At 44.2% G+C, this 27,271-nt stretch overlaps 1 protein-coding gene across 1 annotated transcript; it reads right to left on the bottom strand.

Moving 5' to 3' along the window:
- On the bottom strand, window positions 1-27,022 carry slc7a5 (solute carrier family 7 member 5). Its single transcript, XM_083917120.1, has 10 exons — window positions 26,308-27,022; window positions 22,558-22,683; window positions 9,142-9,247; window positions 8,572-8,616; window positions 8,331-8,454; window positions 6,955-7,058; window positions 6,624-6,720; window positions 6,364-6,513; window positions 2,045-2,222; window positions 1-1,942 (listed from the first exon to the last, which is right to left on the bottom strand). Exons 1-10 carry the CDS (start codon window positions 26,891-26,893, stop codon window positions 1,887-1,889), a joined length of 1,572 nt encoding a protein of 523 aa, XP_083773246.1. The 5' UTR covers window positions 26,894-27,022; the 3' UTR covers window positions 1-1,886.
- Between the last annotated feature and the right edge of the window lie 249 nt (window positions 27,023-27,271).

The following is a 27,271-nucleotide window of genomic DNA, read 5'->3' as shown; positions in this document are numbered from 1 at the left end:
AAAAACAATAAACAACAACAAGGTTCCTAATAATAAATAAATACACTTTCTACAGTCCTATTCAGGTTAGTTTCCCATCTGCTTTGAGCGATGGCTGGAGTGTTAGAAAGGTCCTATCTCTAAAAACATACACACTAACTCCTCCTGCATCAACGCCGTCTCTATGGCAACAACTCTGCCGACTCCGACTATGGAAACTGCGCTGCTACAGTAACGTATACTTTTGGTCCGAGGATTGATGTTAATATTACAGCACTACCTTTTTTCTGTAACTGTCGTCGTGTGCAGAAAAGTAAAAACAGAACATGAGGATGATGAACATGAGACCACACTCACTCACACACACACACACACACACTAATTAAAAACAAAAAGAAAATCTCCTACTTCCCATTTCCTCTCTAGCATCTCTCTCCGTTTACTGAAGCATATGGTTGTCTGTCTGCATATATGATCCTCTTGGACCTTTCATCCCCACCTACCTCCATCAACATGAAGGACTGCCACACACACACACAACAAATTCTGAGAGCGCAACTGAGGATCTGAGTGTTAACAGTCAAACGTTGCACACACACACACACACACACACACACGCACACAGGCGCACACACACACACACACACAATGTTATAATGGCGGGCTCAGTACTCTAGGGTATTGATCCCAAAAGTGAAAATGAGTTCACTGACAAAAAAATAATTTACAGCCGAAATATACCAAATAGTAAGAATTTTGACCCACTTTTCAGTGATAACACCATTTTCCCACAACGGTATATGCACCGCTGTCAATCTGACCACACGATGATTGAAAGAGCAACTTCTAGAGCAATTTCCCTCCGATACCCCAGAATGCTGAGAGGCGATCAGTAGACTGCACAGTGTGCTCGTGTTTACCATCACACCTGGTCTGTAATGCTTTAGACATAAATATGTAATGCAAGGTGACCAGAAACATGGCTGAACAGAACATTTTAACTTCTACGTATAGTTCTTCCTCCTTACTGTAAAAATGAGAAAACAAAAATATCTCTAACACACCAAGATCTTCACTCACTTCCTACAGCAGATTAGACGACTTTCGAACCTCACTGGGAGACAGAAACTCAACAGACGCATCTGTAGCGACCGACATGCCACACTGTCGACCAACGAGCGACAACACAAGACTGTTAGTGCTAAAGGATTGGAACGGCAGCAGGACCAAAAGTTTCCAAAGCATCGTGAATATCGGACAAAACTTGAACATCTTGTTCAACTCTGACCTCGGCTAGAAAGCAAAAGATGGTTCCAGGAGATTAAAAGTGGAGTCTTGCAAGGTTTAAAAAAATAGCTCCTGGATGCAAAGGTTTTAGACGTGAGAGAGCTGGTTACAGCAGGTCAGTGCCAGCAGCCTCAGACACCACCGACAACTACTGCCACAGCTGACAGGTTGTCATTTGCAACGTAAGGCACAACTTTCTAAATACAACATGTTTCAGATGACGGATGATATTTTACATCAACTTATTCACAACAAAAACGACAGTAAAATAAAAACAATTCATTGAAATGCGTCGTAAAAAAACAACAACACATAACAACCTACAAAGGATAGTTAGTGACTAAAAATTGTCCATACTTCATCGGGTCCTTATCAGCACCCTGCAGACAGGGTGTGTGTGTGTGTGTGTGTGTGTGTGTGTGTGTGTGTGTGTGTGTGTGTGTGTGTGTGGGGGTGTGTGTGTGTGGGTGTCTGTGTGCGTATTAGAAAGAGAGATTGAGAGAGAGAGAGGTGAAGGGGTTCAGCAGAGGTCAAGCTTCATCAGTTGTGATGTCAGAGCCCAGTTGTCACTGTTGGTGTAGCCTGATTGGCCACTGGCTGCAAGTAAAGGGCGAGGCCTTCTAGGTCGCCTGAGGCACCACCTCCATCACCTTCTGACATAACGCTGTGGTCGAGACTGCAAAACACACACATGAGTAGGGATTACCTATGACGTCAAGTGAAGTAAGTATTAGCGTTCAGAAGGTCAAACGTGCAGAGAGACAAGTGTTGCACTCACAGATCCCGTTCACCATCCACTTGGGTTTGCTCTTCCACCACACGCCAACTAAGTAGACCGGAATTCCAGTGGCGATGATGCCAAAGCCGATCGCACACTCCTTTGGAGTCTTCCAGAAGGAGACGATGATGAGGAAGAGGCAGGCGAGGACGAAACTCACCGGCAGCAGAATATTCACCTGCAAGGAGAAGATAGGAGCATTTTTAACAAAAACTTCAGATTCAAAATCATCAGACAAAGGGAGGAGTTTCACAACTCCCTTGACCTTATCGACATTTTGGTAATAAGCTTAATCAGTGTGGAGCTGAGATTTAAATGAGAAGATATGCAGTGACTTCCTGCCATATAACCTTCTATAAAAACCTGCACTGTGGTTTATTGTACAGACAACATGATGTGTAAAAACAGGCTTGGGTAGTGTCTATTTTTTCATACTCATGACATTTCACTGGAGTATACGGTATATAACCGTATTTGTGTGAAAAACAAACGAAAAAATGTCAAAGCTGAGCTGCTGTTCAGTCCACCTTATGTGAGACTTAAAGTGTGACTCCGGCGCAATTGGAACCCACAATATTTTTCAGTATGAAAATACATCAAAAAAGCCATAGAGACAAGATTTTTGGGTGATCACCTATTAACAGAGAAATCCCAGACAGTCGCCAGCACCCAGACGTGGCTAACAGTGATTAGCTCGGGGCAGAGGGCCGAACGCATCCAAAACGTTTTTTTAACCACTAATACTTCTAATAGTAATAGTAATTAATAGTTGATACATGAAAAAAACTGTCGATGGCTTATTTTATTTAAATAGTTGCCTAAAAAGACCATGGGATGATTTTGCGGGCTGGCTAAGGTGGTGCTGAGCAAAACTTGGAGGAGCAGCTTGTAACTTAAATAGGCTTGTGGAAGTCCGTAGTGCTCCTGCTCTATGGGCCCAAACAGTGTGGAAACACGCCACTGAGCTACGGTCATAGGAATGACGTACCCTAACCCCCTTCACTTTCATCGTCAGGTGGCAGCAAGACAAGAGAACCTGGCTGGGGTCTTGAAGAGTAGCAGCTTTTATTCACCAGCAAAAAAAACTGCACACAGCTGTAACGTTAACTTCATACTGGTGCCTTCATATTTTCTATCTCTCTCTCTCTCTCTCTAACAAGCTAAGTTATTCCTCAGTGGAGATTGCCACTTATATTGCACAATTTAGTTTTTAAAAAAACATTTTAAAATACATTTTAATAAAAAATGCTTAAGCCTGGCAGGTCAATTTACCGTGCAGGATGATACATCACCTCAGTACAGCATCTCTGTGTCAGTTCAATAGGAAGACGAGCGTTGTGTATTTGACTCTATTGACAATCATACCCTCAGGATTTACCACAAGCTTATGTGAAAAAGAGTGATCTGTTAGAGGAGCTGGTGAACTGTGTTAGCTGTACAGGGCCAGGCTAGCCATCTCCATGTATACCAGTATTTATGCTAAGCTAAACTAAGCTACTGCTGGCTCTGGCTTCCTAGAATATTTCCATTGAAGGGATTGTTTGATCTTTAGAGCTGTTCATCCTCTATCTAATGTCCATTTGAGTTTTTTTCTCTGTAAATAAATGGGTCTCATTGCTGAAACATATCCTAATGGAGTCCTGTCCTGTGGTTATTTGTGCCTCAGCACACTGTAGTGAGATATCACAGCTACTTAAGACCCCCCCAACAAAAGCCCTAAAGTCACATCTGACGAACCCAAGTCTCTGCTGTCATTTCATTTTGTATCTACAATAGGTTTGGAACGTGTTTTGGAGATGCTGTGAAGTCTGCTCAGGTTCATTTTTTCAAAGTAGAAATAAACATTGTGGTGGTGATTTAACCATGGATGTAACCAGACTGAAACGATTGCAAGAATAAGCCTGTGAATGTTCTCATTTGTCCAGGTCATCGTTATCCTCAAAGCAATTTCAGTCAAAAGCAACTGGACTTGGTTATTTGTCTAGGAAGATGTTTCACCTCTCATTCAAGAGGCTTCATCAGGTCATGTACGCATCTGACCAGGCTGAGACTGGTCCAACTAACTTGTGTGGAGATCCAGGTATTTAACATCTCACAAGGCCGATAATGTCACTGGAACCCTTTGTGTCCCAGCCTGGTCAGATGCGTACATGATCTGATGAAGCCTCTTGGATGAGGATTGCAAGAACAACAATGAGAGGAGCGATGCTGAAGCAGACAGAGAAGAGCGTTGTGGCCACGTGCCTACAGGAAGCGCATGGAGCAAGTCTCCCAGTGCACCGGGATTTGAAGCGCTGAGCCTGTGTTGTGTTGAGATGCGTGAGAGGACAGCAGTCAACATCGGCCACTACGGCCAGGAATTACTTTTAGACATATGCTTCTACTCAAAGGGCCGGTAAATATTCCCTCACGGGCCGGATCTATTTTTGTTTTGTCTGCCAGCATTGTGTGGTTACATCAGAGCTGCTCTGCCGGTTACACGGTAGAGTGAAAATCCATACTGGAGCATAAATTCCTACCGCCCTAGCGTCTATACCCTTAATACCGTACACTCCTAGTAGCCTCACAAAGTGCGAACAAATTAAATAATGTAAACATAAAAATAGAGCAGGTGCTTCTGTTGTCCATGTAGCACATTCAGTTGGATAAAATGGACTGTAAGTTGCAGATAATTGTAAAACAGCCACTACAAGAACAAACTTGAATGAAATGTGATGGGAAACCAGTCATGTGTTAAAACGGATGTATTGTGGAACCTTGACATTGAGCGAGTCGAAAGCCTCACAGCAACAAGGAGCAACATCAGCATTCATTTGGAGCGGTGTTTACGGCCACATGATGAATGGAAGTCCAACATTTAGTTTCCCCCCCCCACCGACCCCAGAGGGAAATATCTGACTCTTTAGCAGAACACTAAAGTTGCAGGCTAGAAAATGAAAGCAATGAAGTGAAAGGCGCTGAAAGCGACCCCTTTGACATTACACACATCTGATCCATTGTTATTATAATAATACTGATTATAGTTGCTATGTTTCAGCTATGATTCTGGGCTGTTTTTCATGGTTTAGACTAGACCCCTTAGCTCCAATAAAGGGAAATCGTAATGCTCTAGCATGCAATGTTATTTTTAAACAATAGTGTGCTGCCAACTTCGTGGCAACAGTTTGGAAAAGGCTTTTCTTGTGTCACCATGACAATGGCATTACAACTGCCCAGACCTTATGGTTTAACATCAGTGTTGGACCTCACTAATGCTCTTGTAGCTGAAAATCCCTGCTGAAGGGGCCCAATAGGCTGTTAAAGGAGCACATTATTGCCCATCAACAATCACTTATGAGGGGTATGTTCAGGTAACCACATACCTTGGGCCATGCACACTGAAGGGAGCTGAGGGTGTCATGAATCTACCAGAATACTGAGGAACTGTATGTCTTAACTAAAGGGATAAAGAAGTGAATGTAATTGTGAGATTTTCTGGCCGCTCCGCTCCAGATCTGTTGAACAGCAGGAATGTGACAAACAAAGAAAGGAGAAAGAAATAGAGTGGGAGAGTGAAAGAGAGAGATAGAGGTCACCAGTGAGACAGTGCCACCACTGTCCCACCACTCTCTCACACACACACATACGTACTGGGCCAATAGATTTATCTGCCTCTTTCACTTCACTGCCCTGACAGGGGGCAGATGAGTAGAGTTAGGGGGAGCATCCATCGGGCTCTAATAAGGGAAACGGACACACACACACACACACACACACACACACACACACACACACACACACACACACACACACACACACACACACACACACACACACACACACACACACACACACACACACACACACACACACACACACACACACACACACACACACACACACACACACACACACACACACACACACACACACACTCACTTAGTGCAACAATGGCACAATGGTACTCTGTTTTCAGGGAATCCTGCAGCAACTGTTTGTCAGGAGGCAAAGTGCGCTTCCTCTTGTACACACACACACACACACACACCCCAGCAGGCCTCAACACTAACTGACCAGCATCCAGCATTCTCTTCTGTCCTTTAATCTGTGATCAGTCTCTTTTCATCTGAGCTCTGCTAAATGGATCTTTGTTGGTCGCATGAAAGAAAGAAGGAACATTTCCTGCTGCCAAAGCTCACTCGAGCGGGAGTCAACGGTGACAAAGACCAAGTGTGAGACTTTCATGTCCGCTCGTCTCAGACGAGGAGAAAACAAAAGCAGCGAGCCTTATCCATGAACCAGGACTGTTTTTTTTGGCTGACCAGATCAAGTTGGCTCACCTTGATTGGTCGCTCCAGCTCTGGCTTCTTATAACGGAGCCACATCATCCCAACGATTGCCATGGCAATGCAGAGCCAGTTGAAGAAGCTGAAGAAGTTTATGACGGAGAAGATGTCATTGGAGAAGGCGTAGAGCAGCGTCATCAAGCACTGGAGAGAATGAGAGACAGTGTGAATGCAAGAAAACCACTGATCACCATTGTGTGTGACAGACAGCAGCAAAACAACACAACAATGTGTTAGAAAATAAGAGTGCATACAGTGAATATAAGTGAGGGCAGCGGCGTCAGCAGGGTGGGGTGGATCATGGACAGCAGACTGGGTAGGTGACCCTCCCTGGAACCCACGAAGAACAACCTGAGAGGGGAGGAAAGACATCACTGAGTATGGACAGATACATGATTCCAATAGATGCATGTTGTGCCCATGATATAATCCTGTGTGCTTTTGCAGGTGTTAGCTCTTACTGTCTCCCCAACCCTGGTTAGATAAGCTACATGTACTGAAAAATGTATTTGCTGTGTGTGTGTGTGTGTGTGTGTGTGTGTATGTGTGTGTGTGTGTGTGTGTGTGTGTTCGTGTCGGTGTTACCTAGACGATGTGAACAGAGAGCCGTTGACAGATCCAAAGCAAGACAGACCTACAAAGACCGGGATGATCCATGCCATCGGACCCAGGTAGTAGTTACCAAAATCCTACAAGACACACAAAAACAGGGTCCAAAATGGGTCCAAGCGCCAAATGCGAGCAGTTTTTACAGTTTGGCGAGTAAATCTCAGATGATTATGTGCCAGACGGCGTACCAAAACAGTCATGTAATTAAGCAGCTTGACCTTATAGCTAATGCTAGCTGGCAGCTGAGTGGTTGCAGCAGCACAGTGGCTGATGAACTGATAACGTGAACGGTGGCAATAAACTGGCGTTAGTGCGTGCATGTGTGTTCATCAGTGTATGTTTGTGTATGTCAGCCCGTTGCCGCCAAATTCCAACAAACAGACAGCAGAGTAGCAGCATTGAGAGAGAGCGTTAGCAAATAGGTTGTTATGTGGCAAAATTTACAGCCTTCTTGCCAACCCTCTAAACCAAAGCACCGAAGACAAGGAGGACAAAGAAGCAGAAGACATGGTAAAAGAACATTTTGTGAGATATGGCTGAGTGTAAAAGTTCATTTCGGACCCTGTATGTGACACAAAGTAGGCCCCAGTCACAACAGGAAGTGGCACAGCAGTTTATCCAAAAGAAGTACTTGTGCCTCCGACTCCTGTCTAATGACTGTTTATATAATATTGCTCTTTTGTGGAAAAGTTTATACTTAGACAAGGGAGTGTTAACTAGAAATTAAGTCAAATTAGCTGTCTGTGTTTTGGACGCTCCGCCTCGCTGTTCTCTCAAAAGAGCAGCACTGTTAAGACGGCTCACTATTAGTCAGTGGCATGAAGCTGCTTGGCAACATTAACCAGAGCTGGATTTGCCTACACATACATATATATATATATTCATTCATCTTCAACCGCTTATCCCGGGGTCAGGGTCGCGGGGGTGCTGGAGCCGATCCCAGCTGACATCGGGCGTGAGGCGGGGTACACCCTAATATATATATATATATATATATATATATATATATATATATAGTGCATATATTGTCTTTATTTTATCAATGTAAATATTAGTCATGACCTCAAAGTGCAACAACTTGTCAAAAACAGTCCTTGTTCGGTAAACCGTTCCACCCCTAATATATATATATATATATATATATATATATGTGTGTGTGTGTATATTTATATATGTGTGTATATAGATATACATATCTATATACACATACATCTGATGATGTGATCGGTGACTGATCAATGATGTGCCGGAAACACCTTTATGACTTTTGGGTCTGTGTTTTCAACTTAAAGGTAAAGTGTATTTGGCAGCCTTCATACAAAGATATGAGTAGAAAGTAAGTGTGCACTCACCACAGCAACGGCCTCTGAGCCGAGCATCTGTTCAGGGGACAGGGTGGTGAAATAGGCCAGGTTGGTCAGAACGTACACTACTGTCACTATGGGCAGAGAGATGATGATGGCCCGGGGAAGGTTTCTGAGGACAACACACAAAAACATTTTAGTGACAACAAAGTACAGACTGCCAATCGCCCCCCTGTAAATAAGTCTGCATTTTATTATAAAAGAATACAAGTGTCTCATTAACACTCACTTGTAAGGGTCAATCATCTCCTCAGTAACAAAATTCAAGTAGTTCCTGTGAGCAGAAAAGGCAACAATCAGAAACATAGTATGTAGCACACTGTACAAATAAATATGTTCTGTAATAATCTACAAGTGGAAACGGATGAAGTTGAATTTTCTCAAACTGCATATTCCATTTTATTTAACCAAGGAAAGCTATTTTTGCAGTAAATACAAGAAAGAGAGGGACAAGCTATGACTTGAGTGATGCCCAGGGGGGTAAATTCCCCATCTAGTTCAACACTAAGGGGGGAAACAACACTGGGCTGAGTGTATTTCAATATTATGTCTCCACTGGGACATTCAGTACTGTCTTTCCTCAGTGAAAGATGATACTGTGTTACTGTCTAACAGAATGTTGTAGCCCAAAGTAATGATCCGTGGTTACATGTGTTCATTTGCATCCTTCCACCACAAGGGGTCAGTATCTCAGCAGGGCTAACATTTCAATACACCTGATGCTAAACTGGAAACTGGACAGTGAACATGCAGAACAGTGTCTTGCTGATCACACAGGGAGATGGGTGTGTTAACTCACCAGCCACCGTAAGCAAACAGACCGCTGTAGAGTGCCAGGCCGATGCTGCCAAACTCATATTTGGACCCCTCGAAGGAATTTTCTGGAAGAAGACCGTCTGTGTCACCTGGAGAAGAACAGGGAGAAAGAACCGAGTTAAGATATTTGCTTTATTTGCACTGGCAGATGTACTTCTGTCCTCCCTAACATTCAGACAGATTTACAGAAACACGAGATCTAACCTGCAAATCACAACCGTTAATCCATGTGGAGTAAGATTAGGACGAGGAGTGTCATGCTTGAACGTAGTTGATGAACTTTACCACCGTCCTCAATCCAGTGCAACACACCAGGCTCACCAAACTCAGATTAAACTATCAAACTAGGCAGCGCTGATCAAACATGAAACCACATTCTGTTACTGTATTGCCTATTTCTCATCTCAAATGCTTTCAGGAATACATATCAGTGTACAGTTCAGCTGCAATTTGAGACAGCTTTTGATAAAGCCCCTTGTAAATTGAAAATGAACCGATTGGTCGCAGTCTGGTCAGGTTGGACTAAAGTTTACCAACCAGTCTGGAGAAGCCCAAAAAAAATATTTGGAGTTGCCCAAAACACACAAAAAAAAGCTTTTGGAGGAAAAACATTCAGCTGAAATCAGTCTTGGCAAAGGTGTCCTTTACGCTGGGGACATGTCCCCACAACTTTTTGAAATGGCTGATTTTGTAAATTGTGTAAAAGTATAATTTGTTAAAGATGTTCTGAAAGTTAGCCTGACAATGATTTTTGACAATTGACAATTGATTGATGATAGATGAGTCGCGTGACTCAAGTTGCCATGGTCACATGACTATAAGAATTGGATAGCTGCAGTGCGAAAGGACAGAGACGTTAAAGTTAGCTTAAACATGCTAAAGAAAAAAACTAAAAGAGAGGGCGCGCTACTTTGGAAAACTTGGGAAAAGTACCTTCTCTGGAGCAAAACCCTGCAGCTCGGACCCAAGTATGGCTTATAATGTTGGATGACAACATGGTGAAATATTCGATCATCACATAAGGTAGGCTTACGTTAGTTCTTGTTGCCAAGTGGTGTTTTTTTTTATGTGAAAAGAGTGTCCCCACCCCTTTTCAGAACAAAGTGACGCCCATGAGTCTCGGTATGTGGATCAAGGAAAGGATTGCAGAATGTAATGGAGTTAAGACAGGCTGAGACGGTCAATAAGTGACCCAGACTGTGGCGCGGCTCTGTGGATCAACCTGAGGCAGGCACGGATCACACAAACTAAAGGGACTACAAGAAGACAGAGCCAGGCGGAGAAACGTTGCCTTCGAGGGAAAAGAAACAGTAGTTATTTGTACTTCGATTTATCAGGATTTATGACATTTTGCCCACAGTCCTTCTCCTCTGACCTCTGGATTGCTGCTTGTTTGAGGGGATCTGTGCCACATTCCTGATGGAGCTGCTCCCCACGAACACATTCTCAGACACAGCAACGGTTGCTAAACCAACAGCCTGGGGCAGTGTTAGTACTGGGAGGGTTAGCCCTAAGCCACTGTGTAGCGTGGGAAGCGTACGATTACTGCGCTGCCTGTGTGACTAACTGCCCTCCTAACAGACAGGCTGATGTGGGACCAGGATCCCGTTGCCATACCTGGTCAGTGCTGCTACGGACCAGCCTGACAAGAGAGCTGTGCTGGGGGTCCCTGGATCCTGGTCTCCAACATTTCTAAGCTCATGTCTATAGCTGAGGCGTCTTGTGGTTGTTTCAACTTGATAATCAAAGCACCAAAACGTTTCCATCAGTTGGGTGGGGGAAGACAATGGGGGAGTCTTCCTCAACGTGAATAAAGAGTCCTTATTCTTCTTCCGCCACAATTTCCTAGAGCCCAAGGTTGAACCAACAGTCCGAAACCCAAAATATTCATTTTACAATTATATTAACCAAAGAGAAGCAGAACAAATGAGAAGCTGGAACCAATGAAGGTTTGGCATTACTGACATTTAACTACTTGTTTCAGTTCTACTCCAGTCTTGATCTCTTAACACTTATGGGCAGCCCTAACTAATATATAAGTAGCAAACTCAACAGTTGACCTGAACACAACCCCAACGCAAATGTGCATGATTCACAACAAAAAAGTATAAAAGATGCACACGTCCATGCACTTCTAATGGAAGTCTTACTCCTGGAAGTCCTGTTACATCAGGTTTGACATGTCCGGGAGGAAGGGGAGGCATTTTACAAAGTCGGAGTCGTCTAGTTGACCGAATCACTGACAAACCGATTTATTGTTTAGTTTCTGCCTCAACAAAAATGTTTGATTCAAGGTGTTTCCCACTGCAGGTTAACCTGCACACCAAGATCTCAGGCCTCTATCGCACAGTTTTACACAGATACGAACAAGCATTGCTCAGGATCGTCTGCCTCCAAACCTACAGCTCACCTAAACCTTTACAGCTTCTTTTGGCAAAGTGTGAGCCATCCCTGAGTAACCCTTTCATGAGATGAATTTGCATTGGGAAAAAAATGTGGTGGACAAACACAAACATGTCCTCCTTCAATCCTCTTTGTGTCGAAGTTACTCTTGCACTGCCATGTACAGCTTCATTCCTTCTTCTGTTGCTCCCGGATCACTTTCCACAACAGTGGTCAGGGAATCTCTGCTGCGATCAGCCGGTCACATGATGCCGGTGCCGGGCAGTGGAAGTAACACACAATGAAATATGCATGCACACACACACACACTGACACATTCAAAAGGTGCACATGTATCAACAAAGACTTACTGAAAGACAACCTGAGTTCCTCCCTCTACTGAGTTTAATTAGGCCTTGTTTATAAAGAGGGATTAAGGCACTTAAACAATGGTGGTGTTACAAAGGACTCATTGGTTTATCATCCGGTTTTAAAAAGCCTACCTTAAAGAAGTATTTCAACATTTTGTGAAATATATTTAGCCACTCGGGCTGTAGAAAATCTGGTACTGAAATTCATCCTACTTGTCAACCAATCAACTGGTCGAAGGGGAAAATATTCAACAAGTCGTTACCTCTAAATCAACTAATTGTGCACAGTGCTCTACCTGGTACTGTTGTGTTTCCACCAAAGCATTTTTTCCTGCTTGTCACAGTCACTTTTTACCCAACTGTCCAATTACAGTGGAGGAGGGGCGGGACAAATACCAAAAAGACCAACCGTCCCATCTTACATGTACAAGTGTTGAACAACAACAACCATGGAGGAGAAATGAATACTGCTGGACTGTATCTCGTCTTTTCTCCGTACGTCCTTCACCAAGAGCAAGTACTCTACCTTGTGCCGGCATTTTTACTTGCACGGCTATTCCGTATCATAGCAACAAGACTCAACCAAAACACTTGAACTGCAAAAAAAAACGCTGCACCTCCAAACTCAGCATTTTTCAGCTGGGACAAAAGTGCTTTGGTGGACTGACGGCTTATGAAAGTAACAGCAGCAATTATCCCAGCGCTTTGAAGCACAACGACATTAATGTTAGCTATAATAATAGCACAAATAATATAAAAGCAATGATAAAAAAATGATGCTGGCGCTCATTAAAAAGCGCTATGTGGGGACAGGCATAGCGCTATAGCTTAGCATAAGGCAGGGAGAAAGAGCTAGCCTGTCTCTGTCCAAAGAAAGAAAAACAACAACAACACACTACAAACACATTGAAACCTTACTAATGAACAAGTTCTATCTTGTTTTTTTAATTTATACGCAGATATATTTTTGAACCATTGGGTGAGCCGGGCTAGCCGTTTCCCCCTGCTTCTAGTCTTAATGCTAAGCTATGCTAACCAGCTTGTGTCTCTCACTTCGTACATATCTTCTCATCCAACTCTCTGAAAGAAAACAAACCAGCTATTATTTTAAACCACCTCCCAAAATGTAACTCTTCTGTATGATCACCCTCTTATGTTTTCATTTTGCCATAGCCATATGTTAAGCCTGTGAAAGACACGTTCATCTGTGAATTACAGTGAAAATACCCGGATGGAAGTGAAATCATAGAAATGTGGGGAAAAGAAACCTAAAGTTTAGGGGATAAGAAAGGTTACTTTATTTGTAGCATTGCACAGACAGTGGTTGTGTTCGGCTAAGAAAACAGTTTATAGGATTACTCTTTGCCCTGATTCCCTTCTTACAAATTAGTACTTGAAATGATGTTTACAAGGTATCGGGTGTGCCTAACAGCAAACAGAAGGTTATTCTGGTTCACATTTTGCAGTGATTGAGTTTACATTCAGTTCAAAGAGACTGGGGATCGGTAAAGGCAAAGGCATTACATGGATTAGACTTAAGACCGATATGAATGGAGCAATCCATGTTTCAGAAAAAGAAAGTCTGTTTTGGTACCCTCCTGCTGAAATACACACCTTTTTTATGAACTCCTGAAGGCAAGCTGAAGCCCTAAAGCAGGATTTTTACATGAGGTCAGAAAATGTTGGTCTGTGAGTGGAACTGTGTGGTTGTGCGTGGGTTTTATTAAATAAAGCATGTTAGTATCCTACAGATGACGAATAAGAAGGTGAGAAGCAGTTCCCTGCATCACAGATGGACTGTGACAAGAAGCTGAAGTATGAACTAGTAAATCAGAGGTAAGTTTATGCGGTTGGTCAACAGGAGTTCAGCCTCAGCTCAGTGTTTCACTTCCAGGGTTTTGTGCTTCTAGGGATTTACCTCAGCTAATCAGATTACACTGTTCTCTAATCTGAGACACCAGCAGACTGTGACACTACGGAACACAGAGTTCCATGAACACAAACACAGATGCAATCGTTTAGGGGGGACCAGGGTGAGCAGAGTGTGTGGTGCCAATGTGGTTTGTCTTCATCTATCTCGATGATCGTACAAAAATGCAAGACATAAGACATAACTTAATCAGACTGTGTAGTGGAAGTTTTACTTCTTGCTTTGCTAAAACAACCAATTTAAACCAATTTAAAGAAAAAAGAAAGACATGGTTAGCACTTTCGCCTCACAGCAAGAGGGTTCTTGGTTTGAACCCGGGCTGGGGCCCTTCTGTGTGGACTTTGCATGTTCTCCCCGTGTCTGCAGGGGGTTTTCTCCGGGTTCTCCGGTTTCCTCCCACAGTCCAAAGACATGCAGGTGTTAGGTTCATTGATGACTCTAAATTGCCCGTAGCTGTGAATGTGAGTGTGAATGGTTGTCTGTCTCCGTTTGTTTCTATGTGCCCTGTGATAGACTGGCGTCCTGTCCGGGGTGCACGCCCAATGTCAGTTGGGATCGGCTCCAGCCCCTCGCAACCATGTTAGGGACAAGCGGTTGAAGATGAATGAATGAATGAATGAAAAAAAAATTCTCCTCCTTAGAAAAAATGCACTTTATTCATAGTCAGTGAAGTTGAAATAAAACTTGGGCATTCCTGATGCTCCTGGCAGCTGTGACGTCTTCGGACCATCACTTGACTTAAATATGACGACTGTCCGGCATCTTCCTCCTCCTGGCAGGTCCAGGAACAAAACATCAGCCAACAGGGGCTTCAGGACGAGCATGAGGTCAGTCAGACCTGGGCCACCAACATGTAAAACTGCAGATACAGTCCATGACTGAAGGAGAAGCTAGTAATTAACAGCACAGGACTAATATCAAGGTGATGACATTATGACAAGAGCAACAGATATCGTTTACTACATCATCCGTACATATGGCAACAGCTACAAAAAGTGCAAAAAAATGTATGGAGAAAGAAACAGAACAATGGACTTTGAGTGTGACTTGTCTTGTGATGTCCCTCAGCGTAACTTTAGCTAGAGTCTGTCTGCTAAAGTTAATCAAAGCTCTCAATGTTGCCAAGCAAAGGAATCAGCAATTTAAAACAATTCTTAGTTTGACCACTAGTTTTTCATGTGTACCTACAGAGCAAAGCTGCGCAACACGCTAATGCTACGTTCAACAGGCTAATCTGCAAAATAAACAGTAAAACATGAAAAGGGCTAAACTTACCTTCGACGCTATGGAGGAATCCTTGAGCTTCAGTTTTCCAGTTGTTGTGGGGACATTTTAGTCAGAAATAAAGTGAATACACTGGGTCTTCACGTCCTCTGAGCATGTGAAGGAAATTCGTTCTTGCAGCCAACAGCAGAACAAGTGGAGTGCCTTGCTCGTGCCGTGTTACCAGGTCCATGATAGCGAGGAAATCACATTTCATTAGAAATTCAATGACTAGTCAACAGTCTGTATTATAGCTTTCTCTCTGTGTTTATCAGGTTCTTTCTGAATCAGATGGCTGGTAAAACAGGTAACGCAAACTCTAAAACAGACCTGTAAATCACTCACTGTTGATGTAATCACAGCCCCACGCACCCAGTCTTTGTCTAAATCCAGATAATCTGAGGTGTCTCAGATAAACAGTTATTAGAGGCACTATGATGAAAAAGATTGGTGTTAAAGATTTAGGAATGCCATGAGGCTAAATACGTTAGAAAAGCTCACAATCACAGTGAAAGAGTGGAATCACAAATGAGGAGGATTACCTCTCATGATCCAGATACACACCTGAACCTAAAGGTATAACAGAGTCTGGGCTTGCATTCAGTTTATGTGGATTAAGAATAAAGGCAGACAGAGTTCCTTCTCCTCCTGAAGAATGAACTGGAGGAGGATCAGCTAGAGCTCGGGCGTGTTATTTAGTCCAGGTGGGCTCTAAGTTGATCCACTGGAATGGAGGGAGGACCGACAAAAGCACATTTAAAAAAAAAAAAAAGGTTACAGTAGCGATTATGATGGGACAATTATCAGTAACTTTTTTTTGACATACAGGAGGAAGCTATGATGTAACGTGTGTTGTCACTGTGTAGGGGCAGAGAATGGAGTGAATTTCTTCACCCGTTTTGAAAAATAAAGGTTGATATGGGGAATGAGCAGATCAGCGCCATCTAGTGTCTCAAGATCGTAGTCGCAACAACAAAAAATAATTCCAGCAGTCGGTCGGGTTGCCAGGTTCGTTGCTGAGTGTGTCAGTGATCAGCCTGCTCCATGTCAGTGATGAATCATACAGGGTAATGAGTCATTTGGACTAATTAATTAATTTACAACAGTATTTAAAGTTAGCCAGTCGTCAACTGGAAGTCTTTCTGTGAGTATATAGCTTTTAATAAAGATTCTACATCTTCAACCTTTAAGTCTTTTTTTTTTTTTTTTTTTTTTACCAGAGTCCATTTCCTTTATTGGCCAAAGTTCAGGACTTCTCAAACTGCTAAGCCTGCCTAAAACAGGGCTACAAAAGGCCACCTCTACAGTCACTGATATGATGTACTGTACATTGGTTTGAGGCTGAATCAAATCAACCCTTATATTCATTTACCGCTCCTTTAGATGGTTTTTGCTTTACTAACCTCCACCAGTCCACTGCAGCGGTGTCTTAAGGTGCATTTAAACACTTGAAATAACCAAAAGCTTTGTGTTTGACTCAATTCCTAGCTTTGGCCCTCGGCAACGGCATGTTTGACACTGCTGAATTACAGAGTGTGTAACAACCTAGAGCTGGTTTATATGTCCACACACCCTTCAGACCTCCCACTGGCTTTAACAGGCCTTTCTATCTCCCATCATGGTAACCTCATGAGATAGAACACCTCTCACTCTAAAAGAAGAGAGGACCTGCTGGAATATGTAAACATACCTAGTTTGAATTGTTTAAAAGGGACAATGCTCCAGACAGATGCTGCAGCAGGTTTAAGTTTGTGTTCCCTCTGTTACTGATCTCTGCTAGTGAGCAACCAGCTTCCAGAAACCACACATCTCTAACACTCTCTTCTTTTCTCTCTAATCTAACCTCTCCTTCTCTTGGGCGCCCAGTAGCTCACCTGGTAGAGGGGGCACCCAATATACTGAGGCTGAGTCCCCACTGCAGCAGCCAGGGGTTTGATTCTGACCCGCAGCTCTTTTCTGCAACTCAACGTCTGTCTTCACAATTTTCCTGTCAATCATCCGCTGTATTAAAAAATACAGGTATGAAAACTATCTAGACCCTTGTATGAGCTTCACTTTTAAAAACCCCTAGGTTATAGTTGCAGGCAGTTTCTGCTAGAACACAATTAAGGGTAAAGAGCGGGGGCAGTGAGAGCAAACCGCTTCTCTGTGCTTGGATTATAATAATTTCACATTATCTTTGTGTGTGTGTGTTTTCACAAATGGCATGTGAAGCGTTCAGTGCAGTAGTGTTGGAGTAGAAATAGTGGCTATAGTGCCTGTAGTCAGTGCATGCCGCTTCTGCTTGCTAAGAACCTACAATGCACCTTGACTGCTTTTGCAAAAGCGTACAAGCTTTGTCTGGCCATCAATATAAAAAAGACTCAAGTCCTCCATAGGCCACCATCAAACAGCAGCAGCTCCCCAAACATCTCCATTGACAACACCGGGTTGGAAAATATGGACCACTTCCCATACCTAGGCAGCCTCTCGTCATCTCAAGCCACAATTGATGAAGAGGTACACTATTGTCTTAGCTGTGCCAGCGGGGCTTACTGAAGACTAAAAAAAAAAGGGTCTTTGAGGACTGCAACCTACAATCAAAGACCAAAATTCTGGTCTACAAAGCACTATTTCTCCCCACTCTACTGTATGGGTCAGAGGCCTGGACCACATACAGCAGCCATTTGAGAGCACTTGAGGAGGATCGACAGACTAACACCAGTGTCCCTGAGGAGACTGGAATCTCCACCATCACTGCCATCATTTCCCAGCACCAGGTCAGATAGACTTGGCACGCGATTCGGATGCCGCACTCTCCCCTTCCCAAGCAAGTCCATAATCACAGCTTGTTCTGGGAAAGCGTGCCCCAGTAGACCCAAGGAAAAGGTACAAGGACAACATCAAGGAAAACCTCAAAAAGTGCCACACAGGTTAAGACCTGGGAGGCCACAGCGACAAACAGGGCGACCTGGAGAAAACGTGTCCGAGATGGAGCCGCGTAGTATAATGTAGTACTGCAGAAGACAAGCGCAGACGCAGAAAGGAGATTGATGCCACCAAAAGGGTTCCACCCAAACACACAACCACCACTACCCACCCATGCACACACTGCACCAAAATATGCGGGTCCAGGATTAGCCTCTATGCCCACCTGAAGACCCATAAAGACCAAGAAGGAGGACGGACATAACCGAACCAGGGTCCACCGATGATGATGATGGTGTGTGTGTGTGTGTGAACATTTGTGTCTCTGTACATGTGTTTCAAACTGACCTGAAGACCATTTGAATGATGTAAGTGTGTGGAGTACAGTAGCATGTGTGCTCTATTACTTATTTTGTTTGTACATGTTTATCACATAAAATAAGCTAAGGCCATTGAATTTCAGGTGGAAAAAATGGATACTTGTACCATTTATCTTCTTGTAAAAATTTGAACCGGGTCAATTTGACCTGAATACCATACAAGGGTTAAAAAAAAGAAGAAAGACCTATTCTCTTCCACTCCATCCTTCCCTCTCTCTCGAACCTCCCCCGGTTTCCATCGCTTTCTGGTCAGTCAGTCAGTGTTGAGGTCCTGTTTGCCTGCCAGTCAGCTGATGTGAGACTTGTGACCTGTGACCTTTGCACAAACAACACACTATGTGTGTGTGCGTGTGTGTGTGAGGATTGAACATGTATTGGGCCTTTTAATGAAGCATCTGGATCTTTTGTCTCGGTAGGAAGATGCAATAAGAGAAAATAAAAATAAGAAGATCAAAGTACTGGATTTGTTCTATCCTCTAAGACTCTAAATTGGTTTAGAGTTGTATTTTAACCAAACATCAGCAGGTTTCCAGAGGGCAAATCTAATTGCCTTGCACAGCCTGTTCATTGCGGGGCTGTTGCTCCCTTATCACGTCCCGCCGTCTGTTTGAGAGGCAGGTGGAATGGGGGGACAGATCTGTTGTGCCTGTGGCAGGGGAGGTCATCACAGAGCTGCAACAGCACCGAGACAACGTCTGTGTGAATGGGAGAGCTGGCAATGCAGAACAACGTGTCAAAAAGTGACAGAGCAGCGTTTAGAGTAGTCTAAGTTATTAATAACTTAGAGAAATATTGTTGTTAATTCACTGTCTCCATCCCTCTCTCTTTTCTTTCTCTCCTCCTCTCGAAACATGCACGGGCACGGTGCTGCAGTTGGTCTCTGTCCTTCTGTCTTATGTCGATGATGCTACTATAATATACACTCACCGGCCACTTTATTAGGTGCACCTGTCCAACTGCTCGTTAACGCAAATTTCTAATCAGCCAATCACATGGCAGCAACTCAGTGCATTCAGGCATGTAGACATGGTGGAGAGGATGTGGAGTTCAAAGCAGCATCAGAACGGGGAAGAAAGGTGATTGAAGTGACTTTGAACGTGGCGTGGAAAAAAGAGAAAATGTCCAGTGAGAGGCAGTTCTGCCTCGTTGATGCCAGAGGTCAGAGGAAAATGGCCAGACTGGTTGGAGCTGATGGAAAGACAACAGGAACTCAAATATCCACTGGTTTCAACAGAGGAATGCAGGGGAGCATCTGTGAACACACAACACCACCTACTTTTTACAGAGAGGGAACAGCAGCAGAAGACCACACTGACACTTTATGAAGCACCAGGTGTGCCTAATAAAGTGGCCGGTGAGTGTATAAAGTTTTTTGTCTTTAGAGTGAAACAGGTGCTGAGCCAAAAATCATGCAGCAGGGAAATGGAGCGGCCTGCACAGAAGTGTAAGTATAGAATAGTTTTAACGTGCACAGCAGCAGAGCGAACAGACGTGTTTCAGCTCTAGGCTTTCTTCAGCGTTACTGAGCAATTTGTGGGCGTGGCTTCTACTGATGAACCGCGCAGACCAGCTCACACGCATTAGACGCCAACGCCTCTTTCGCTTCCTCGTGTGGTGTTGCAGCTCGAGTTAAAGTCAGACCTTCGGGAACTGCTGACTTTCAAAGCTGAATCTCACAGCGTGGCCCGGGTTCATGTCAGGTGTGAGGCCGAAGGTGAAGGGGGTCAGAGGTGAGCTCGGTGCTCCAGACAGAGACACACAGCTGAGCTCCACAATCACCCCTCAGTCTGTGAACTTCACTTCAACCGTTTTTTTCTTTTTTCTAACTACTTTGAGTAAAAATCAAACAAAACGGACTCTGCTGTCGGCTCCCAGCGTCCAGATCTGCAAGACTCGGTCTGCGACTAACACTTGACTCATTCACATTCAACAGACATGCTTGTTGACTTCCCTTTTATTGGGTTTCCCCCTACAACTGTTTTCTATTTGCCTCTGTGTGTCTCTATCGGAGCACAGCGGCTTGAACGCAGACAAGAAGAGAGCCAGCCACAGGAGCACACAGGGCTTTGGCAGCAAACGCACACAAGCAGCAGGGGGGATTCAAGCCTGCAGGTACCTTGTCAATGTTGTTTTTTTGCGACTAGAAAGGAAGTGGACAGGTATAACGCCACCTCAATATTTAAGATTTAAGACTACAAACCAAAGCACTCTAGTATTTCTGCCATGGACTCAATAAAGCACAAAGTGTTGGTTGGTTGAAAGTTGTGCTGCCTTCCTCTGGAGGGCACAGTATGATTTCCTGAGCTCACTTCCTGTCATAAGAATAGCATACCTTCTGAAGAAAACCATCAGTGAAAGGGACATGAGTTCCTTCTTGATCAAACAGGCCATTGTTGAACATGGCAGTGTTTGCCGTTAATAGGTAGATTTTTAAAAGGAGCTGTGTTCTGCTTACATTGTCTGGTTCATGTGCTCTCCTCCCGTCTCTGACTACACTTCACAACATCCTGTGGCCTTAATGAGGGTTCGGCCCGGCTCCAAGGTCATCGAAAAAGGCTGAGTCACCAAAAAAATCTGTGCTTTGGGGTATGAGACATGCGCACTAGAACTGGAGCTGCTGTTGGAGGGTTACAGCAGGTGGAGCTAGAAATGAAGCGAGCTGACAAATGGTGGATAATCTGTATATACAAGTATTTATTTTTCATATGCAATATATTCTGACCCAAGGTGAAGTGAATCAATCACCCCCATGTTCTGTGATAAGTGTGCCAGCTATTGAGCCTCTCCGCACTTGCATACCAGATTTTACTCAGAAAGTTTAGGGGTTTTTGTTTTTTGGTGACTTGGCCTCTTTTAAACGGCCTTGCCCGGATCCAGGAAACTCACCACCAGTTACTCCACTTCCACAGATTCACTGCTCCCATCAGACAAAGACAAGCGGCCCGGCTGTGATTAACTTTGGCCAGAATTAGAGCTGCAGCTAATGATTGCTTTCATTAATCTGTGGATTCTTTGCTCCATAAATCCATAAATTGTCAGTTATCAACAAGATGACGTCCGAGTGTCTAGTTCTGTCCACAACTCAAAGGTGTTTTAAGAAACTGGAATTAACTAACTAATTAATCACCTCTTTTCAGCTCTAGTAAGAATGGGTTTAGACTGCCAGAAGTCAGAAGTGGAACAACACAAATGTGGGCTCAAAGAGAAAAAAGTGCCATTATAGCCTCCTGGATTACACTGTATCATTTCCTCTGTTAAACATCTAAAAAGTGTGATCTTTATAGTGACTTTAGAGCAAAATTAGATTATTGATGTCATGGTTACATAAGCTTCACGGAAACACGCTGCAAACGAAAAAGAAACAAAACAAAGGGCGGTCCGAACAGTCGCCCCATGTAAAGAGGCTGAAGGTCCTCGAGGCATCGGCCGCGTGTTTGACTCCGACCTGCGGCCCTTTGCTGCATGCATGCCCCCCCCCTCTCTCTCACCCTATTTCCTGCCTGTCCTATATGATAAAAGACTTGAAAAACTGCCAAAGAAATATCTTTAAAAAAACAAAAACAGATCAAATGTTTCCTCGTGTGCCAGAAGACGCCTTTAATGAACTTATTTCAGATTCTCCAGGAAATGTGCACACACAGCAGGGAAGACTTTACACAAACGGCTCAAGTCACATTAACCACTTCCTGTTTTGAGGCGCATGGCACCGACTACACAGATGGTATGCTCCCTGCGTGAAATACTACATCTGTTGAGATGTGCTGGGAGTATTTTACGCCACCTTTCATTTTACTGGCATCTCCATAAACAACCCCCTAAGGCTGTGTACCTGGGTTCGAGAGCTGCTGTGCTGATTTTATGATAAAATGATGATTATTGACCGATTAACAATGTTGCCAGTATAAAGAAATGAAACTTCCCTAAAAAGAATACAATTAGGTCCTACACCAGCAGGACCAAACAATACGGAATATTTATTATCTCTACACAACGTGAACCTGCAGAAACACGAGAAATAACTCAATCCAACAGGATTCTTTCATGTTATTGTAAGTCTTACGGGTGACTGGTCGCTCACTTGTGCTGAAGGAGGGGGTCATCAAAGGCGCTTACAATTCTTTGGATGGAATCTTGTGAATGTGTGTGTTCGTGTTTGTGTGAAGTACCTTGGCCAATCCTGACGAAGCCGATGATGATGATCATCCCGAGTGCCAAGAGCTTCGCCGCGGCAAAGAAGTCCTGCACTCTGGTGGCCGCCTTCACACTGTAGCAGTTTATAAAGGTCAACAGGACTGCAGAGAAAGAGACAAAGACAGAGAACGAACCGTGAACCACATGGAAAGGCTCTGTACACCATCTGACTCAATTGTACGCACTGAATGCCACTCGCTGCCGGATAACATGCAACAAAGGATTTGTTACTGGACTAAAGCTTTTTCTCTGCATGTGATTTTGGTGTTAAAAAACTGGACGCTCTTTAACTTTTATTCATATTTGAGGTAATGTACAGTGTGCGCCTGCATATGGGTGCACTTCTGCCTCTCTTTTCCAGCAACACCAAACTCTGTAAGCCAGTAAGAATGATTAACTAAAGCAGGAGGTCCCTTCAAAGCTCCTAAATAAGGTCAGGGCCACAACAGGAAGAGGAGACACAGCACAATGAGGCTCTGTGTCGAAGAGACCGGGACAAAGAGAGAGGGAGCCGCAGTACAGTAGGGGGGGGGGGCACACATACTTACACACGGAGGCTGGCAGCCAAATTCACACACACCTGGCCAAAACTTGGACATATACTATATGTGTGTGTACACGTATGCACATTCTTATGCATGTGTGCAAGTGAATACACAGAAACACACTGATCTCTGTGACACAAATTCCCTCAGAAGCAGGTCAAATGGAACAATGACTCTCACCAAAATAGACCTACGGGGCTGCACATGGATGGGTGTGTGGAGATTTGGCACACAGCCCAACTGTGACCCCATCCACCCGCCCCGCCCCGCCCCCGCCCCCACACACACACACACACACACACACACACACACACACACACACACACACACACACACACACACACACACACACACACACACACACACACACACACACACACACACACACACACACACACACACACACACACACACACACACACACACACACACACACACACACACACACACACACACACACACACACACACACACACACACACACACACACACACACACACAGACAGACAGAGATAACAGAGCCTCTCAGCCTATAGCTTTGTCATGTGGTCTCAGTCAGGACTTAGTTGACCTGAAGATTAGGTACTGGGGTTACAAGCTGGCACCACATACACTCACACACGCGCGCACACACACACTCTCACACACATATATATATTTATATTAATATACATGTCATGCGTTCAGATGGAAGGGGGAGCAGTTGTTGTGTGTGCCAGTCAAAGACAACATGTCGGACCAGAGGCTGGTGGCAACAAGTTTAAGCAGCAAATAATCCAGAGTTAATCTGGTTAAGACTCCAAACTAAACCAGTAGAAACACACTGAACTTCACCAGCAGTTTACGCTAACACTGAGCAGTGAAGCTAATGTCTGCAGGCTCAACAAACACTTACTGAGCATAAAGACAGCATTACACTGGAGGTTGATTGTTGATCACAGCACATTATTAAGGATTCATTTTATTGTAAATACCTCATTGACAGTTAATTCAATAAACAAATAGTCTAGATAAAATAAGCACACGGTAAAGGCTATTTTTGTGCACTCCTGTGTGAATGAAATACTTGTTAAATGAGTGTTTTCTCATTTTATTATCAACTTTAGTGCAAAATAAACCGTTTCAAGTGAAATTATAAAATAATATTACAAAAATGGTCCAACTAATACCCTGACCATGTAAACGTGAATGCACAGAGTGGTGAAAAAATAAAACAGCAATCTTCAAATGGTATTCCCTCAACTTTACATCAGATTTTCAGAAAATTGAATTAATATGTGCTCATTATTATCAATTTAGACGACGTAGTGGTATATCTATACGATGCACGATACAGCGGACAATAAATGATTATATTTAATTATCGCCAAGCCCTACATAGTTATCATCTATTTGAGAGCAGAGAAAGATGCAATATAATAATTTAGTAGCCTAAATGTGTGGTCTCAGGTAACAGGATCTCAAACTACCTCTTGGTGATAATCGGGATATAGGGTTTCCTTTCTTAAATGTGAAGATTTCACCTATTAAACTTAACAAGTGTGCTAAAGTGGGCACACCAAATTAACACAATTCAAATGATATTAAATACATTTCCCTAACACTGTGGCCTTTCTGTTCTGTCAAATACAAAAAAAATGTGTCCTAATATCAGCATCTCAAGGGTTAAAGGGGAACTACGCCCATAGTCTGAAAGTGTCCAAACAAATAGTGAACATGAAAAACTCCAAATCCCCAAACCGCTCAAACTCAAATGTGTGATGTCATTAAGTAGAAATTGTGGAAGTGCGTTGGGAAATGTGTTACAGGTGACAGTGAGAGCACCCAGAGGAATGTTCTGAGTAGTGATGCAAGGATCACAGTTTTGTCCGCGGGCAGGTGTGTTGTTAAAAAAACAACATTCTGATTAACGGCTACTGGGTCGCTGGTGGGTGAAATAATACAGCACTAAGGTAAATATTAATTACATTCTGTGAATGACAACACAACAACAGAGTATTCAAAAAATCAGTCTCCACTTCTTTGTCTGTGGAGCAGCTCAGTTTGAGACTCTGGTGTGTGTCTTTGTGAGAGAGCTGCGGGTGTTCAGAAGCACTGAGGGAACTTTCCCAGGCCCTGGAAATAACATACTGGAATTCTTCATTTAGATCAGTGGGTCTCAAACTTTGTACATGACGTACCACCTCAGAAAATATCAGGATTTCTCAAGTCCAACCACTAAGATTAATGTTAAAATACAGCAGCGTAGCGTAGGACGACACTATTCAGCTACAGACAGGAAGGTTTATTCCTCATCAGACGATTATTTACTGTTGACCGTCTGCAGCCACAGCTGTAGGAAGGGTCAGCATCAGAAGTGACATGTCAGTGTTTTCACTATCTTCCATCACAGTTTAGCTCTAATTCAGTTCTAATTACATGACTGAACTATCTGATCAAACATACAGAGGTGTCATGATTCCCTCCCTTCCAGTTACCTCTCATTCTTAACATGTGGTAGAGACACTGTAGGTACCTGTCACAGGTCGCAAAGGGGCGGTATTTTTTTTTTTTTGGTAAATTGCTGGAAACTTTTTAAGAAACAAAAATATGACAGGGAAGGCTGAACTTATTTTAAATCACATTTCAAGGATCCTAAAAGTTTAAGTTTTTTCTTAGTATTATATCAATGAATGTTTCCTTTTTTTAATTTTGGAGATTCCTTCAAGTACCAGCGGAGAGAGTTTGAGCACCAGTGATTTAGATGACGTTACCCTTTCATTTGTTTTGAGCCTCACAGACAGTTACACAAATATATTAAAGGAGAAAATCACACGGAAACCAAACTCATCACTTAACACAGATACAGTCAACGAGAATGGAAAGAGCGTAAAGTGCTCCGTCGGTGATGCGCGCGAGCACCGCGTGTGTGTGTGTGTGACGGGGCTGATGTAACAGTGATGCGGCTTTCAGCACCGTGGATGAGGCTGCACGCGGGGATGGCTTTGTATTCAAGTGTGCGCGTGTATGTCTCAGTAGCATCGCACGTGGGCCGGAAGACACCGCGCCGCTGCTGCTCGAGCTGCCCGTGTGTTCTCTCACCTGTGCACACAGGAAGTTCAACTGCCCTCAACAAACAACAACAACACCTTAAGTTGCATCATCCCTGGCAGCTCGGCTCGGCTCGGCTCAGATACTCACGGATGCAGAGGCAGGCCACGAGCTTGGCCCCGTTCTCCGGCACCGGGCACACGGGGAACACCGGCTTGAGGACGTAGGTGGCGAACACGTAGGCGACGATGTACTGGGAGGACGGCCGGATGATGAGCAGCTCGATCCAGAGTTTGAGGAAAGCCGGCAGGGAGCCGTACACCTCCAGGATGTAGGCGTAGTCTCCGCCGGACTTACTGATGGTGGTCCCCAGCTCCGCGTAGCAGAGCGCTCCCACCGTGGAGAACACGCCGCACACCGTCCACACCACCAGGGACAGCCCCACTGAGCCGGCCTCCTTCACCACGCCGGTCGGTGTGACGAAGATGCCCGAGCCTATGATGGTGCCCACGATGATGGCCACGCCGTTGAACAGGGTGATGGTCCTCTTCAGGGCGACCCCTTCCCCTTCTCCCTCTCCTCCGGCGGCGTCGCTGGGGACTCTCCCCGGTGCTCCGACCTGGTTGGAGTCGCCCTTCTCCCCGCCGCTCCCCGGGGACAGCATCCTCTCCGTGAGCTGCTTGTCCTCGCTCCTGTCTGCGGAGGAATTTGAGCTCCTCTTCTTCATCGCTGACATCGTTGTTGGTCGAGTTTCCTTTCTTCTTCCTCACACAACGCTTCCCGCTTCGCCGACTCTGCTCTTCTACCTCTCTCTCTCTCTCTGTGTCGGTCCGGTGTGTGGTGTGATGCCGGCCGGGCTCAAACACGAGGAGTCCTCGGCGTGTCTGTGGGTCTGAGTCAGAGCAGCGTGCGTTCACGTATCTCTACTCTATCCGCGCTCCAAGAAACTATGGAAATTGGCGTGATGGCCCTCCTCCGTCAAGGCCAGCCCCTGCCTGTGGTTTGGCGGCCGGCCAGAACCTGTACCACCTTTGTCCTTTTCCGCCCTCTGGCGGCGGAAGGCGGTACTACTGCTCACCGTCATCTTCTACTTTATTAACCCGAAGGAAATCTG

This window comes from Echiichthys vipera (genome assembly GCF_963691815.1).
Source record: "Echiichthys vipera genome assembly, chromosome: 7".
Taxonomy (NCBI): domain Eukaryota; kingdom Metazoa; phylum Chordata; class Actinopteri; order Perciformes; family Trachinidae; genus Echiichthys; species Echiichthys vipera.
Note: the sequence above shows the minus strand (reverse complement) of the source record. Positions and strands in the feature narration are given on the sequence as shown.